The following is a 16,297-nucleotide window of genomic DNA, read 5'->3' on the forward strand; positions in this document are numbered from 1 at the left end:
GCCTTACCCAACCAAAACTCGCGACATCCTTGCCGTCCCTAGACAGTCCCCCGCACCCGACGTTAATTCAACCTCAACTCCGACGCTGAACTAGACGCGCCGACCTTGTCGAACTACTACGATGGCTCCGACGAACCTGCTCGCTGGCAAGACTGCCATCATTACGGGCGGAACCACGGGTATCGGAAAAGCCATTGCCCTTGAATATATCAAGCAGGGGGCCAACGTTGTTGTGAACCACTTGGGCCTTGAGAAAGACCAAATTCACCTCGATGCTCTCATTGTCGATGCTGCTGCCGCAAAGCAAGAGAACCTCAACGCTGGCCGTCTGGCTGACCAGATTGGCGACGTTCGCGAGCCCGAGACAGCTGCCAGGCTGGTTGCGCGCGCCGTCGAGCACTCGGGCAATGGCCGTCTTGACATTTGCGTCTCCAACGCCGGCATCTGCACATTCGCCGAGTTCCTCGAGCTTACCCCGGACCTCTTCACCAAGACGGTCCGTACCAACCTCGATGGCGCCTTCTATGTTGTCCAGGCCGCCGCTCGCCAGATGAGCCAGCAGTCACCCGCGGGCGGTAGTGTTATTGGAATCTCGTCCATTTCCGCCTTGGTCGGCGGCGGTCAGCAAACCCACTATACTCCCACCAAAGCCGGTGTCCTCAGTCTGATGCAGAGCACCGCCGTCGCGCTGGGCAAGTACAAGATCCGCTGCAATGCGTTGCTTCCCGGCACCATCAAGACACAGCTCAACGAGGAGGACTTGGCAAATGATGCCAAGCGTGCGTATACGGAAGGCCGCATTCCCCTCGGCCGTACTGGTGTGCCGTCCGACCTCGCCGGACCAGCCGTCTTCCTGGCCTGCGAATACCTCAGCGGATACGTGACGGGCGCACAGCTGTTGGTTGACGGCGGCCTTTTTGTCAATCTTCAATAATCGCTGCTAGCCTGGAATTCACTGTTTGTATTTGCATGCCTTGGGTGGTGGTCGGGGTATCCCGCCTGAGAAAAATGTTACAGGTAAAATGAGGAGTGATAAATGAGGATGAGGGATAAAACCGCACCAGATGCGAAGACGGTTTACCGATCCAATGCGCCTTGTCCATCATCAAGGATGAAACGCATCTCCATGGATAAGGGAATGTATGATTGATTAGTACATAGTAGTAAGTGAGCGGTGTCTTTCCGAACCCACTTGCGTGCTCAGACTCTGCCCAGTCACGACAGCCCGTTGATGCCATCCCCCTCCATCAACCCCTCCGTCAACCCCTTAGCCCATTGTTACAGGGCCATGGGCACCCCCGTGCAACTCTTGAATTTCATCCTGCAACGTCTCCCATTATCGTTGGTTTTTGTTTTCTGCCACTGCCCGAGCCGAGCGAGTGTACAGGACGAACAGGACTAAAATGATAGGTACAGCAGCATGTGATAGGTGACGAAAAGCATCCCTTCCTCTCCCCTAACCAAAGAAAAGTTCAAGGCGGGACAGCGTTCGACATGGGTAAAAGGGAAGGGGGGTGCAGATAGGTACAAACCCAGACCCGGCCAACGGTGACGGCATGACAATGCGCGACCGGCGAGTAGCGCGCGAGGCGGCAGCGGGACGCGACATTAATAGCGCCAGGCTGGGGCCTGTTTTTCGTTCGGTCTACTTCCTGGATACGGCTCGGCGGAGCTGGCCGATGGCGTAGTTGTGCAGCCACAAAAATAAAAGGGCAGGGCAGAGATAGGATAAGGAAAGCAGAGGCCCGCGCCGGATGGCAGGCCTTTGCCTGTACGACTGCGCACCTCGCCTGCCTAGGTAGACGAGTGTCAGGCGGAGGTTACGTTGGATGTATACAATTAAGTCCTTTGCATCATCATGAACCTTTCCTGCATCTACTGGACACAACTATTGCACTGAGTGCACCCCACAGTGAGGAAACGCGGAGGGCCGGCGCACAAAAATGAAACCCCCGGATAATAAAGAGGGACAGACCACAAAAGATGCTCGTGTGGATGGTCTGGAGTTGTGTGGTTCTGTGGTCTTGTCCTGTGGTTTCTGTGGTTCTGCTGGAGATGCGGTTCTTCTCGGAATGACATGGAGCACAGATTCAGGCACGTCATTCGCCGAGTCAGGAAACCAGTCGTTGCCCAGTGTACCCTGATAGGATGGATGGATGGATGGATCCATGAACCGAGTGTGTGCGAATAAGTCGCCCGCGACAGGCATGCTTGTCTCAATGCCAGGTTGTTTTTTCTTCAAAGCCTTGCTTAGTTAGCAGGGTGAGTTAATAGTGGTGAGACAAGCACAGTCATGCAAGGCCGGTGTCAGGTTTCCGTGGAACCGAGGGGGTTTCCGGGCCCGACGCCGTTGGAAGCTCGGGTGATTGCCGCCAATGTGTTTCTTACCTAAGCCACAAAGGGTACGGATGTTCCTTCGGCCCGTCTTGCGGAGCCACTGAGCGATGCCCTGAGCCAGTCACTGCTCTTCGCTCGGACCCCCTCTGTGCCGTGCTCTACCATGACCCCGGAGCCTTCCTGCCCTGACGTCACTGCGGACTCCCCGGGGACGTTGACCCGCCTCAGTGTGGGACCCTGCTGGCCACACCAGGGCGCACGCTCCCACACTGAGAGTATTCTTGACGCATCTAAAAGCATCTCCTACCTCATGGTGTAAAGGCATTCTCGCGGCTTTTTGCGGATCGCCGCACTGCCATCGCGACACCCTGCGGGCACCATCCCTGTACCGTACTATATCTCGCTGGCGGGTCGCAGGCACACATCGATAAGAGAGAGTTGGCGAGTACTAGCACGTAGGCCCACACCAATGAGATTTATCGAGTGGCTCAGAGTAGGCTGCGGCGCTGCTCTAGTGTAGATGCTCTGATGCTGACGGTTTTGGACTCTGGAGCAACGGCGATGGGGGGGGGGGGGAAAGGGAGATTCTGGATATGGTTGGTTGCGCCTGCCCTTGGGAAAAAGACGAAACGACGGATGGGGGGTGTGTGTCCCTATTCTGTCCCGTCTTCCCTGGCCCCAATCAGATCTCTTGACTCCGTATCTATGCCCTGACCATCCTTTTACTGTCTGGTCAACTCTGCTTGAGACTTGCAGGGCATATTATTGGGGATGCTGCTGATGGGAGGGAAGGCATGTGAGATAGGGACGGTAACACAGGGCGAGAGAGCCTCCAAAGTCTTTACGCGACGCACCAAGTTCAGGGTCCGATGGGGACGTGACGGCAGCTTGCATGTGTTCCCTCGCCAAGGCCGCCTTAGAAACAGGGTCGATCGCTGCCGCATCGGTCCCTAGATCATCGTCACTTCGGGCATTTCGAAGCCCCTTTCACCTCTTTTTTACCTTGCATCTTTTCTTGACGGCGGAACCTTTTGCAGCCGCAACGAAGGAACCCGAAAAATCCAAGTCTCCACCATGACGGTTGGCAAAATGGAGACGGATGGGGCCTTTTGAACCATGTTCTGCCATCTTGTTGGCGGCTCGCTGGGTGACTCGCTGATTTTGGTGACATCTACGTACATAGACATACGTATGTATCTACACTACTACCCAGACTACGTTGAGTACTGTATGCCAACGCTGCTGCTCGAGGTATCCTGGGAACGACTCCACGGCGGTGAGATGGAGATTGTGGACCACCAACCCACTCCCGCTATTGCCCACGTTGCCGATTCTTCTCCTTTCCACCCTCCCTTCTCTGCCCGTCCAAGCAGTCTACACGCGGTACGTAGTACACTCTGCCGTGGACAAAGACGGACCGCCCGTGTGTCTCTATCCTGTCCTGTAAGAATCAGAAATACCACCATCAGGTAAGGTCCTTGTGTGCTGGTGGATCGAGCGCTGCCTTGGTCCCAAAAAACTTCTCACCCTACTTCGCCTCCACGGTATCCACGGGCCATGCACGACTCAAGAAACTCATCCCAAAGGTACCGGTATCACTGCACCGACCAAGGGCCCGCGTTTGCCTGGTTTTTGCGGAGACGTCCACATGCTGGACAATGTAGCGCAGGGGACCGGGGGGGAGACTTGAAAACGCACAATCGAGAAAGCGAGCGAAGAGAGTCGAGGGGAGTGAGACGTCAGCATCAAGTCAAGATGCTTTCATATCAGGAGTATATAATCCGGTATCCCCCCGTACGGGATGCCTATTTCTAAGTCCATTTCCTGCCCCAGCATCCAATTTCAGCATTCTCTACCTCGCTGAAAGCTTTCGGATCCGGAAGACTTTGCTTTGCCTGCTTATTTCCCTTTTCTCTACTTCTTCACTCCGCTTTTCTAGATTCAGAGCTCGCCTCTTTTACACAGACTCATAATCCGAATCTACCACCACCATCATCATTATCACGAACCGCCCAACATGGCTCCCAATCACAGAGCTTCCTCCACCGGCAGCTTCATCGAGAACATCGTGGCTGCCCGGAAGCAACTGGACAACATGGCCTTGAGCACCCCCGACTCTTCCCTTGACGGCTCAGACGGTTCCCCCGGCGGCTCTGCCGCCTCCTCCGCACTCGGCAGCCCTGCTGGCGCTCTTTCCCCCGTCACCCCCACCAACGACGCTCCCGTGGCCGACAGCTTCGCCTTCGCCTTTGACATCGACGGCGTTCTCATCAGAGGCGGCCGTGCTATCCCTGAGGCCATCGAGGCCATGAAGGTGCTCAATGGCGAGAACGAGTACGGCATTCAGATGTAAGTTCGCTTCCCCAGGGGTTCCTGTGGGTTATACGACCCATTCGACGATCCCCACCAGCCCCACCTACTGCCATCCGATTGCCATTACGAGTAGTAGCTGACACGAACTATAGTCCGTACATCTTCCTTACCAATGGTGGTGGCAAGACGGAAGAGGAGAGGTGTGCTGATCTGTCGAAGCAGCTGGAAATCGATATCTCTCCCGCACAGTTCATCTGCGGCCACACTCCCATGAGGGAAATGGCCGAGCGCTACAACACCGTCCTCGTCGTCGGCGGCGAGGGTGAGAAGTGCCGTCAAGTGGCAGAGGGGTACGGCTTCAAGGATGTCATCACCCCTGGCGACATCATCAAGCACAACGCCGCCACAACGCCTTTCCGCAAACTCACACAGGACGAGCTGAAGAACTCTCGTGAGCGTGACTTCTCCGATGTCACAATTGAGGCCATCTTCGTCTTTGCCGATTCTCGCGACTGGGCTGGCGACATCCAGATTATGCTCGACCTGGCAATGTCCAAGGGTGGCAAGCTCGGTACGCTGAGCGAAACCATGGACGAGGGCCCACCAATCTACTTCTCTCACAACGACATCGTCTGGTCCGCCGCCCACGATAACGTCCGTCTTGGCATGGGCGCTCTTCGCCGCATGCTCGAGGTCATCTTCAAGGATGTTACCAAGAAGAAGGGCAAGCTGCACACACACGCCTTCGGCAAGCCTCAAGTCAGTACCTTTGAGTTCGCGACAAGGCTGCTGCAGCAATGGAGACGCCAGCAGCACGGCCTCGACGCGCCGCCAGACACTGTCTACTTTGTCGGCGACACGCCCGAGAGCGATATCCGCGGCACCAACCTCTACGACGAGCACGCCGACAACGAGTGGCACAGTATCCTTGTCAAGACTGGTGTCTACCAGGACGGCACGGAGCCTGCCTACAAGCCCAAGGCCACCGTCCCCACGGTATTGGACGCCGTTCGCTACGGCATCCAGCGCGAGATTCGCAAACGTGTTGTCTCGTCTCTGCGCAAGGACATCCTCGGCGAGGCGAATTGCCTGCGCGCCATGCAGGAGAAGGACAGTGCCGTTCTGACTCCCCTCGATGAGCGGAGCCAGCCGATTCTGGGCTGAGAGGCTTTGATCATTTTGACAATGCCACGTTTTGATATTAGGGAACTAGCGAGTTTGTTGGGTTATACTTCTGTTTCCACTTCTTTGGGGGGTTTATAGTTCGGATTGGATTGGGCTTATTATTAAGGAGTAACATTGCGATACCACAGGCGTTATCAACAACGAAAATCACGACTAGAGTCTAAAAGTAGACTACAGATTATTGCCAGTAGAATGGAATACTATACACGGGCGCATTAGCCGCCGGGTTTTTTCCCTGTCAAAACTCACAGCCGGATCATTGTTACATACCCATGTGTATGTGTGTGAAGCCCCAACTTGCCAATGTTGCTAATCTCCGGCCATGTGTGACACGTTGGGGTTTTCAGACGCGAAAATTCCAAAAGACGGGCTGGGCAACCAGGAACCCCCCCCCTTTTTCTTCCTTCGGATGCTTTGTGCCGTAGCCACACGCAGTAAGCATCGGCTGTCTTCAGAGTGTATGCGATTACAGTTGGCTCAAGGGAGTTTCTTCACGGTAACAAGACGGGGACACTGATGCCGAAAGAGACTAGGTTGCTACCCGTTGGGTCGATGCCGAGCCTGCAAAACACCGTCATTCTGCGGCCTGGCGCCGCGCCGTCCTCCTGCAAGGCCTGGCCAAGGCCCGGCCGGCGTCTATGTCGGGGCATCTCTCCTCCCTCTTACTCGATTACGTTTCGCCGCATGCAGCCGACTGGTGAACCTGTTACAACACAACTCCTCCAACCAATCCATCCCTCTGGCGCAAACACTAGGAACATTGGGGCTGTTGTCCATCGAGGGCCGCTCCCTCAAAAGGTTCGTTTGTCAGTTACAGATATCCTCATGATAGATTTCCCTGTGGATAAGGTGGATTCGTAGGTTGGCGACGGGGTGGAGGTGCAGAAGGAGGATGGGGTCGTATACTTCTCGACTCCTCCATGTCTGCTATGCCCACACTCCCCTCCTTCCCCCGTCTCCACCGACTTCTCCTCTTCGACCCTCGGGCTCCTCCCGACTCTTCTTCCCCTCATCCCCATCCTGCTTCACATGCCCCGTCGGCTGGTTGGATACGTTGAGTCGGTTGACGTTGCAGTAGCAACAGTAGTAGACTCTGTGAAGGTGAAACTTCCCCACTGCGAAGAGGCAGCCCACGGCGCAGCATCGACGGTTTCCTGGCGCCTTTGGCGGTCTGTCATGGCCTCATTTGCGCTGCAGCCGAGGGAAAACCCCGGGACGCTGTCGCGGTCGATCCTTAGCCAGCCCTTCCAGGCGGCCGTTACATCTCCGGCACCGAGGGCACCGATTACTATAGTCCCCCACCACTCGCGACCGCTGCTGTCGTGGTTGCCGTAGAGCATCCAGTTCTCGGCCGCCGCGACGAGCTCCCGGACCTGCTCCGGACCCGTGCCGGCGCTGCCGCTGCCATGTTGGCTAGGAATGCCCCGGCGGGCCGGACGGTGCACGTAGACATGACTGACATTATCTAGACTGCAGACGAGTCGGGTTGCATCGAAGCGGTGCTCCGTGTCGAGCACCAGCACCGTCTTATCGTGAGGCGGCGAGACGAGTGTTGAGATGAGTGCGTAGATGAGCGGGAGGTGACGGCCGGTGACGGCCAGCGGCGCTGACTTTGTCGCACGAAAATTTCGGGCGATGAGTACGTCTAGCCCGGGGATGGGATACGCCTTTGGATGCTTTGCCTTGCTGGAGGATGCATCCGGACCGAGTGCCGTACGGAGGGCGTTTAGGACCTGAGATTGTTGCAAATTAGTGATCCACAAATTGCAGTTCTTAATAATAACATGCGATGAGAAATTGGTGAGGAGGAAGCAGAAATGAAAGAGGGGAAGAAAGAAAAAAAGAAGTTGGTGATGGTGGTGACGATGACTACCGGTGAAGGACGGGGCAAAAGGTGACTGAGCGTCGTGAGCATTTCGCTGTGGTTCGGTCCGCAGGCCAGAACCTTGACGAAAACACCACCCCATTGTCGTTATTGTACCGAGCACTTGATCGACGACGCAGCACCTTGCCCCGACTCCACGACCTCCACCTCGAGCCAGAAAAGACTGGGTGAAGCGTAATTCACATACCTCTTCTAGGTTTGCCTCTTTGACGTCGCCTAACAGCCTCGCGCCGGCCAGAGCCGTAGCCGAAGACATCTCCATTGTTGCAACCGTAGCGCGCTGCTGCCCCTGCCACGGCCGCTGAAATGTCACCGCCGTGCGAAGCGTTCCCGGTCTCAAAGCTTGAGCTGCACGTCCAAGCTGATGTCAAAGGGAAGAAGCGCAAGCTTCCGGGGGGCGCCGATGTCGACTTGGCCAAGTGTGCTTTGAAGGAGATGACGCAGTATCGGTGCTTCGTCGACAACTCAAAGTCCCGAGACAGCCCGGTGCGATGTTGGCCGATACACCGGCTCTTCCGGCAGTGAGTTTCTTCTTCTTTTTTCCCCCTTTCGTTGATGATGCAGTCTTTCGACATTCCGAATTGCTGACCGGTTGGGGGTTCTCCCTTCCTTGAAAAGATGTCAAGACAAAAAAGGCACGTTCACAGTTGAAACGACAGCATGGGAGGGTTCGAAGTTCAATACCCAGCAGAGCTCCCCAACAACGGGCGCCACCAAGCTTAAAGAAGGACATAGCAACGAGCCGATGTACCATCAATGGTCACAAGCATGGGAAGATGATTGAGTTTTGCAATGAACTGCCGGGACAATTCTTCATTATCGCAACATCATCTATAACCAAAGCCGGTCCAATATACATATATTTACGACCTAAAGATCTCTATCATTTTCCTCTCCTTTCATGTCATTCAATTCACGATTTGCGCAAAATCATGAACACGTGAGCCATCGTCGAACCAAAACAACAGACCATGACGTCTGATTACCCTCCAGCGGGTATCTGAAGTCGGCATATCAGCTGAGGCTCTCGTTGCATCGTATGTAGCTGATGATCGCGTAAGACAGCCCAGCATATCAATAACACAATGCTGTCATTTAACTCCTCTCAATGCGAATCCCCTACGCGACAGACAGTGCGGGAATCTCTCATCCGCAGCCGGTAGCACAATGACAGCAGCGGCAATAGTCTCGTGGACAACGCTCTAGCAAGCGTACGCATACTCGTCTTCGCACAGAAATTATGCACATGTAGAAATTTTGGACTCGATTTGCTGGCGTGTTATGGTACAATCGGGGTCGGTCAACCAGCTGATGAAGCCCGTATCTTGTCTACGACCACAGATGCCCTCTCGGCTCCCGTCGCCCAATCTAACAGATCGCTCTTTTCACTCCGCTACCCCATTCGTCATGCCCAGTCGTCCTTATCGTTTATGCCTTCTGGCCACGGGCCTCGGCCTTCTGTTGCTCGAGCTTGGCGTAGTAGCTGTCGCGGGCGTTCGTGCGCGGCATGTGGAAGCCGTACCTGTCGTGCGGGTTAGCATCGTTGGGGTCCTTTCAAGGTCAACGGGTTACTGTAATGGCGATCGCGTACCAGTAGACGTTGGCCATGGCGAAGCCGAGACCTGCAGTGTGGTTAGCCGGGTGGTTTTTGGACCGCAAGGGAACTGGGCCGGGAGCTGGGAACTGTGCTACGGTGCATGCATGCCGTCGGGGAGGTCGAGATAGAGATCAAGTCCCGATTGAATGACCTCTTACCCGATCGGCAACTAATCGCTTGCACGTCTTCCAGCTATTCCCACGGCGAGGCTTACCGAGAGCAATACCAAGGTCGAGAACGAGGTTGCGTCGCAGCATCTGTCATCCAGTCGTCAGTCAACAATTTGCCCTCTCTGCCTTTCCGCGGCCCCGACGACCGTCCGGAGGGGGAAACCGGGCCCAATTGATGCGGGAAACGTACACCCGTGATGGGCTTAACAGCGGTAGTGCCGGCCATTGTGATGAAGAGTGTTGTGGGAGTTGTGGGAATCGATTGGGCCGAGATTTCGTGTACCAGATGGTGATTTGATGATGCTCAGGTCTTCGGGTAGCTCGAATGGTCTGATGAATTCGCGCGATGGGGTCATCACGTGACGTCAAATTCTCCCCCTTCCTTTCTTCCTTTTGGGTGTTGGCGCACGTCGGCCTAGCTTTGGGTTCCTGACCTTCCCGGCCGCCGACACGTTCCATTAGCTAAGCACCTCAGTGATTGAATCTTCTCCGTCCTGGTTGGCTGGCCTGCCGCGGCCGATATCCTTAGTCCAGTATTAGGTAATCAGAATGCTCGGAGCAACCACGGCTAATCCCCGACACAGACCACGCCGCCTTGGGCGCGACACTGATCGTGTGGGTGGAATCTTCCGATTTGATAGCATTTTTCTTCGTCAAGGGTGCAAAGTGAAGCTCGCTGGCAGTCAATCAGCACAACCAGTAGCAGCCATGAGCCTCAACCTCCCCACGAGGAGGTTAGCCTCGTCCGGTACGTTTGCTTCGAGTTACATGGACACTTTGAATCGCCTTATGTGCCTTCCAATGGCAATCTGCGCCCTGTTACTATGGTCGACCCCTTTAGGCTAACCACAAGTCCTGTAGCTCCCTCGACCCTCCAGTCCATCGCCCGACCGGTTCCTCGATCCTTCGTCTTGCCCCTCCGCCCGGTTACCCAAGTACGAAACAAATGGAGCTTTGGTGGTCTCTTTGGTGGCCGTCGTAGTGGCCGCGGCAGCACCGATGACCTTATGACGGGAGGAGAGAACCTTGACGATCCCAAAGTCCGTCAGCGCTTCGCCCAGCAGCAACAACCCCAGCTTTCCAGCTCCATCTTTGAGGAGGAGGTCGACGATGCCGTTTCCGAAGGAAAGAAGGGTTCTAAAGCCGACATGGGACAGGCTTCTTTGAAGACGCCCGAGACAACTGCCTGGCGACTCGACCCCGATCCGCGAAGCCGTCTCCGCTGGGAGAGAAAGAAGGTCATTCAGATGGTCCGCCGCAACGGCCGCGTCAGTCGTTCAGAGCGCATTGCGCAAACCGAGAAGGAGCTCGCGCACAAGAGTCCCTTCTTGGAAACCAGCGTCAAGAAGCTCGTGCATCTGGCACGTCAGATTCAGGGCAAGACGCTCGAGGAGGCGGTTTTGCAGATGTCGTACTCCAAGAAGAAGATGGCGGCCGAGGTCAAGTACCAACTGGAGGAGGCGCGGGATCTGGCAGTTGTTACGCGTGGCATGGGCATCGGTCCCGGCAAGGCTAAGAGACAGGGTGAGGGTGCGGATACGAAACCTATCAAGATCCAGACCAAGGACGGCAAGACTTTGACCGTCGAAGACCCAACGAGACTATACGTTGCTCAGGCCTGGGTCGGAAGAGGGCCTTGGCGATCAAAGGAGCTCGACTACAAGGGCAGAGGCAGATTCGGCATCATCCAGTCGCCGTCCACTAGTACGTTCGACTGTTTCCTCACTGTGTTTTAAGGTTTCTATTCTTGAGGCTAACCGCATTTCAGGCATTTCGGTCGTGTTGAAGGAGGAGAAGACGAGGATACGGGAGTACAACGAGAAGCTCGCCAAGCAGGCGCGGAGGAAGCCCTGGGTTCATTTGCCTGACCGGCCCGTGACGGCCCAGAGACCCTACTACTCATGGTAGTCGAAGTAGCGACAAACAGCACTAAGAAGATGACGCGCTGCTCGGAGATGCTGGGGGAACCATCCTGTATCAATCAGAAACTGTAAGAATATGTACAATGAAACCCGTCATAGAACATGATCCATTACGCCATACTCGCCGTCCTTCAATGCCCATGGCAGCGATCGAATGCATTTGCGCAGCGAAATCAACGCCCCTTTTGATATAACGCTAAGGTATTTGATCATCCCCTTTCCCGCAACTCGCAAACATTCGTCTAGTCATAATTCGTAACAGAGATGGCACCCTTCCTTCCCCATACATGCCAAAGTTGGGGCTCATCTCATATCAAGCGTCTCGGTGACTGACGTGGCACCATGTCTTCGTATCTTCTCGACCTCATCTCCAGTTCTGAATGGTTCTTCTCCTTCATGCCCAAGATGCCTCCCGTATAGTCTCTCCCAGAACCCGGCATTGGGCCGGAGATCTGCAGGGAGCGTGACTGATTCTTTGGTCGCCTGATGAGGAGCCACAGAGCAAGAGCTATTGCAAGGACGCCGACGCCAGCACCCACTCCAATGCCAATTTTGGCCGGCATGGAGAGGCCTGCAGCCTCGCCGGTCAGATTCTCTGCTCCAGCGTTCGGGGCAGAAGCAGACTGTGACGGCAGGGCATTAGTGGAACCTGACGCAATTGACCTCGTAGTTGTTGAGGACTGCGACTTGGTAGACGTGGACTTGCACACTCGTCAGTTTTCGTATACTCGATAAGAATCAGGGTCATCTACTTACTAGTGTGGTGGGTGCAGTAGTCAGAAGTTGAGTCGCCTGTGCAGCCTCGGTGATGGGCTTACTGGGTGCTTCCGAAGAGGCTGAACTGGCGGGGGCAGACGAGGCCGGAGTCTCGGCTGCGCTGGCCTGAGTTGGGGCAGTAGTGCTTACTGGTGGTGGAGGCGGCTGAGAAGTTGATGAGGGGGCCGTCGGGGGTGTTGTTTGCTGTGCAGCAGGTGTAGAAGGCGGCGGGATTGATGCGGGTGTTGTTGAAGCGGGAGGCGCCCTGGTGGCAGCTATCGTGACATGTCAGTGAGCCCTATACTGGGTCCATGGATGAGAACTCCATACTTGCGCAGAGGCCGGCGACGTAGTCATTAATCTTGGTAGTCTCATCTGCCGCACATGACTGCGCGGCACAGTCTCGAATACCGAAGACGAAGTCTTGTTGCTTACAAAGACAAGTGTTGTCCCCCGATGCGCAGCCGAAGCCCTTGGCAATGACATTGTTGACGCACACAACCTGATGAATAATGTTTTGTTAGCCTCAATCTCATGCATGATGCTCAAAGGCGCATCTGCTCCCAGTCGAGGTCTCATCCCATGCAGTGTAGATCTACAATGGTGATCTTCCCAAGCAGTTACCAGGATAACAGGGACTGGACTTACACCACAAGCTGGCAAGGTGTCCAACTGCGCGCAAACACTACCAAGAAAAGCTGCCACGGCGGCGGCCTGCGCCCAGAATTGGCGCCTCATGACGAGAGTTAGAGGCGCGAAGTTCCGCAGAAGTGAGGAGAGCCCAAGCCAAGCAGGGCGTCTCGGCCAAATAGGAATCTGGTGTGACCAGTATGAAATCTCGAGTCACTCGGGTTGTGTAGGACCGGACCCGTCACAGTGTCGCACGGTAGCTCATGGTCCGACCTGAAGCTGAAGTGTCAATCTCGAACCCGGGCTGGGTTTGGGGTTGGCGCGCGAAGAGGCGTCGATATGCGACGGCCTGGACACAAGTGTGGCACAGTTCGAAGAGCCCAGAAAGGGAAATATGTGAGGCAGATGCCTGGGTGGTCCAAATGACGAAGGAGGCGAAGAAGGCGAAGAAGGCGAAGAAGGCAACAAGAACTTTCGGTACGTCGAGGTCCAGCGGGATGATGGAGGTGGTCTGCGACAAGACCAACTACAAGCGAAGAAACCTTCGAGTTGAGGTCAAAACAGGTCGGGAGGCAGGAGAGGAGAGACGAAACAAGCCGGCCAAGACAAGAATGTAGAAGCAACGGTCAAGGCGAGGGGGGAGGAATGAAGGAGAAAAGGCACGCGTCCGGCGGGGTATAATGGAAAGTGAAGAATGGGAGGAAAAGAAGAACCAGGATGGTCGTTGGGAGACAAGAAAGGAAGAAGCCCACAAGAGGCTCGAGGAATGAGGAGGGAGAGAGCGGGGGGATAAGAGAGTAATATCTCAGATTTAGAGAGGTAGGAGGGATATTGCCGTGTAATGGTATAGAAGCAAGAAGGTGCCCACTTGCGGGAAGGGACTAGATAGGCTAGGCAGACTCGATATGAGCAGGGCCACGCCAGGAAGGGGAAGAGAACAGACGGGAGGACATGGGCTAGATCGGGGATGGGTTGGGACGAGGGTTGGGATGAGAGTCGGGTTGGGGGGGTGGGGGACACCCAAGCCGACGGGAAGGAAAGTACTTGTCCACACCTGCCTCTTATGCTGACTTACACGCAGTTAGCAGGTAGATGGAAGCAAAGAGGGCTGGGGAACGGAAACACCTTCCTCTTGGCGGAAGAAAAGGGGAGAGGGGGGGCCTTCTTGTGGTCAGAGCAACGGGAACTCAGAACACGAGGCAGTGAGAACAGTCTGGGTCTCCCCTTCACTTGGTGTTTGTAGTTTAGCATCAGGGGCCTCGACGTGTTCATGTTCAGTCACCACCGTCGCGCCAAGTAGAGGTGGACGTGTTCTCTTGACAGTTCCTGCTTACAAGACGGACGATGGTGACAGAAAGTGTCGGGCCACCGATGGCCGAGTTCTCAAAGTCGCCCGAAGTGGGGTTCGGCCATCTTGGGTGGTTTGTCGAGAGACGGTCTAACCGCCGCCGTGGTCGGAATAGATAAGATGATGCAAAGCGAGGCAGGCAAGCGAGGGAGGCCGTCAGTTTGGGAAGGGAGGAAGATGATAACGTCACTCGTTGCTATCCGTTCGGGCAAGACACCATCCACGGTCCCTTGCCTTAGGTAGGAAGCAGCGTAGAAACCAGAAAGGGAAGGGGGGATTGAAAGGGTCCGAGGTGTAGCTGCAAACTGCACTAGCCCAGCGATGCAAGAGACCCTGGCGCGCATCCCATCCTGCAGCTTGAAGAAGAGACCAAGATCGTATCAGCGAAAGTGTCTTTTTGCAGCAATTGCAGCTAAGGAGGTGACGGGGTGAGGTACGGTAAGCCGCCGGGGGTCCAGCTTGTCTTGGCTCGGCAGCTAGCTATTACCACTTACGGTAAGTCACAATTCGGATGGAACGCCCCAACTCGGTCTGGATCCGATGTGAGGGAGACTACCGCGTTGGCAGCCTCGACGAGTCCACTTGGTCAGGGGATGCCGAAATGCAAATGGGGGCCTAGGGATGACGTTCAATTGAGGGGGAAGTCAAGGGAACCAGTGCTGCCCTGCCTGCAGACCTACTATGTAATTGGGTAGTTGGAAGAACGGGCCAGTTGAGAGGCTTCATCCCACGTCTAGTCGATTTTTTGCATCTTCCACTCGCATTGTTTCTTAAGGATACTGACCCCCTCTCCCCGAGAAAATGTAGATAACAAATAATGCCCCCAAACCTTTCGGCGCTTCTGCAAAGGTGTGAATATCAAATTCGCATGCGAACCATAGCAGCGTCCCGATACGAGACAGCCCAAGATGCAGCAGATGCAGCGCATAATGTTGGCTCATCTGCTGCGCTGCGAATCCCATAGCTGCCCATATATAGCCGTGCCGTTGTCGTCGTGCTTCTTGCGCTTGCCCCGGCCTATCAGAGCGCCCGAAGCTGTTCCTGACCCTTGAAGAATGCCCGTACCATGTTCGGCGCGAGTATAGTCGGCTGTGCTCCCCTCCCATCTCTGACAGGGCCTTGTCGGGTTGATTGATGGCCCCCCTCTCCGTCTAAAGACCTTGCTAGTCGTCCCCCTACCGTTAGCCAGGGGGTTGGACAGGAGTCGCCCGTAGTCGCGACACGGGGCGCAGTCAAAGCCCAGTGCGGCGGATAAGGTAACGTACCCTGCTTCATGTCAGCCAAGTTGGAGATGGCGGGGAAAAGGGGGCAGCTGAGCGGTTAACACCCAGCGCCCTCCCAGTTTCGGTGCAGACACTGGAGTCATTAGCGGCGACGGTAACGGCGGCAGCGAAAGCAACGGCTGCGTGGTGACCCCCTCTCGACCGACCCCCAGGTGCCCGATGGAGCCATCGGAGTGCGCATCTCTGTCGGTGTCGACCGACGACAACCAACAATGCCGACCATGATCTGCACTAGGGAACTCGTGAATCTTGCCGCCGCAAGCCACTGCACATCACTCGTTCGTCTGCCGGGATCCCCTCAAAAGGGGGGCGGGGGCGTGAGTGTCTTTCTACACCATCAAGTATCAAGAAACTCTCGTTGCTACAAACAAGATATCGGATAGTCGGCCTCGGGCGCATCGTACGACGCTTTGGTTGCGAGCAACGTCGTCGAAAAGGGAACAGCGAAACTGAAGCCGCTATCCGAAAAGGAAAGCTGGAAGCTCCACGTTCCACCAACCTGCATGAAGGATGGGTGCCGGTGCGGCACTCCTCCCGCCTCCCGCCTTGACAGACAGATGTGAGTTATGTAATCATAATCCGATGGTGCTGAGTGCCGATAGAAGAAGTCACACGACGCACGATACGGATACGCACAGCAGCACGCTGGAAAAGAGTCGAAGGTGTTCTCGTGTTCAGCTCCAATGCCTGGCCCTCTATTCATTTCTCCGCACTCTCTCCGTCCCATCATTGCTCGTACATGCTGCTGAAGCAAGGCATCTACCTCTCCTCACGGCAAACCCACCTTCGTCTACACATGTGCACAATCCACTTTTCCCTTTACCTATCTCATCGCCTATGGATAGACACAAGCAGTTAATAAAAATAAAAA

The 16,297-nt window shown here is 55.5% G+C and overlaps 8 protein-coding genes across 8 annotated transcripts; 5 read left to right on the top strand and 3 right to left on the bottom strand.

Annotated features, from left to right (window-relative positions):
• Positions 1-121: 121 nt before the first annotated feature.
• On the top strand, positions 122-934 carry ColSpa_11550 (L-rhamnose-1-dehydrogenase; the record flags this gene model as incomplete). The annotated part of the gene is made up of 1 exon (XM_049277762.1): positions 122-934. The coding sequence occupies one exon, from the start codon at positions 122-124 to the stop codon at positions 932-934; it is 813 nt and encodes a 270-aa protein (XP_049133719.1).
• A 3,420-nt stretch (positions 935-4,354) lies between these two features.
• ColSpa_11551 (putative CDP-alcohol phosphatidyltransferase class-I family protein) lies at positions 4,355-5,814 on the top strand (the record flags this gene model as incomplete). The annotated part of the gene is made up of 2 exons (XM_049277763.1): positions 4,355-4,686; positions 4,803-5,814. 2 exons carry the CDS (start codon positions 4,355-4,357, stop codon positions 5,812-5,814), a joined length of 1,344 nt encoding a protein of 447 aa, XP_049133720.1.
• Positions 5,815-6,860: 1,046 nt separating this feature from the next.
• Positions 6,861-7,982, bottom strand: ColSpa_11552 (uncharacterized protein; the record flags this gene model as incomplete). The annotated part of the gene is made up of 2 exons (XM_049277764.1): positions 6,861-7,568; positions 7,908-7,982. 2 exons carry the CDS (start codon positions 7,980-7,982, stop codon positions 6,861-6,863), a joined length of 783 nt encoding a protein of 260 aa, XP_049133721.1.
• Positions 7,983-8,026: 44 nt separating this feature from the next.
• On the top strand, positions 8,027-8,245 carry ColSpa_11553 (uncharacterized protein; the record flags this gene model as incomplete). Its single annotated transcript, XM_049277765.1, has 1 exon — positions 8,027-8,245. One exon carries the CDS (start codon positions 8,027-8,029, stop codon positions 8,243-8,245), a length of 219 nt encoding a protein of 72 aa, XP_049133722.1.
• A 903-nt stretch (positions 8,246-9,148) lies between these two features.
• On the bottom strand, positions 9,149-9,713 carry ColSpa_11554 (cytochrome c oxidase subunit 7A; the record flags this gene model as incomplete). Its single annotated transcript, XM_049277766.1, has 4 exons — positions 9,149-9,242; positions 9,312-9,342; positions 9,532-9,574; positions 9,678-9,713. The coding sequence occupies 4 exons, from the start codon at positions 9,711-9,713 to the stop codon at positions 9,149-9,151; spliced, it is 204 nt and encodes a 67-aa protein (XP_049133723.1).
• Positions 9,714-10,195: 482 nt separating this feature from the next.
• ColSpa_11555 (54S ribosomal protein L22, mitochondrial) lies at positions 10,196-11,395 on the top strand (the record flags this gene model as incomplete). Its single annotated transcript, XM_049277767.1, has 3 exons — positions 10,196-10,235; positions 10,349-11,191; positions 11,256-11,395. 3 exons carry the CDS (start codon positions 10,196-10,198, stop codon positions 11,393-11,395), a joined length of 1,023 nt encoding a protein of 340 aa, XP_049133724.1.
• A 322-nt stretch (positions 11,396-11,717) lies between these two features.
• Positions 11,718-12,903, bottom strand: ColSpa_11556 (GPI-anchored CFEM domain protein ARB_01545; the record flags this gene model as incomplete). Its single annotated transcript, XM_049277768.1, has 5 exons — positions 11,718-12,032; positions 12,166-12,226; positions 12,266-12,314; positions 12,496-12,667; positions 12,814-12,903. The coding sequence occupies 5 exons, from the start codon at positions 12,901-12,903 to the stop codon at positions 11,718-11,720; spliced, it is 687 nt and encodes a 228-aa protein (XP_049133725.1).
• Positions 12,904-13,217: 314 nt separating this feature from the next.
• On the top strand, positions 13,218-13,412 carry ColSpa_11557 (uncharacterized protein; the record flags this gene model as incomplete). Its single annotated transcript, XM_049277769.1, has 1 exon — positions 13,218-13,412. The coding sequence occupies one exon, from the start codon at positions 13,218-13,220 to the stop codon at positions 13,410-13,412; it is 195 nt and encodes a 64-aa protein (XP_049133726.1).
• Positions 13,413-16,297: the final 2,885 nt, after the last annotated feature.

Source organism: Colletotrichum spaethianum (genome assembly GCF_022836535.1).
Source record: "Colletotrichum spaethianum MAFF 239500 DNA, contig48, whole genome shotgun sequence".
NCBI lineage: Eukaryota > Fungi > Ascomycota > Sordariomycetes > Glomerellales > Glomerellaceae > Colletotrichum > Colletotrichum spaethianum.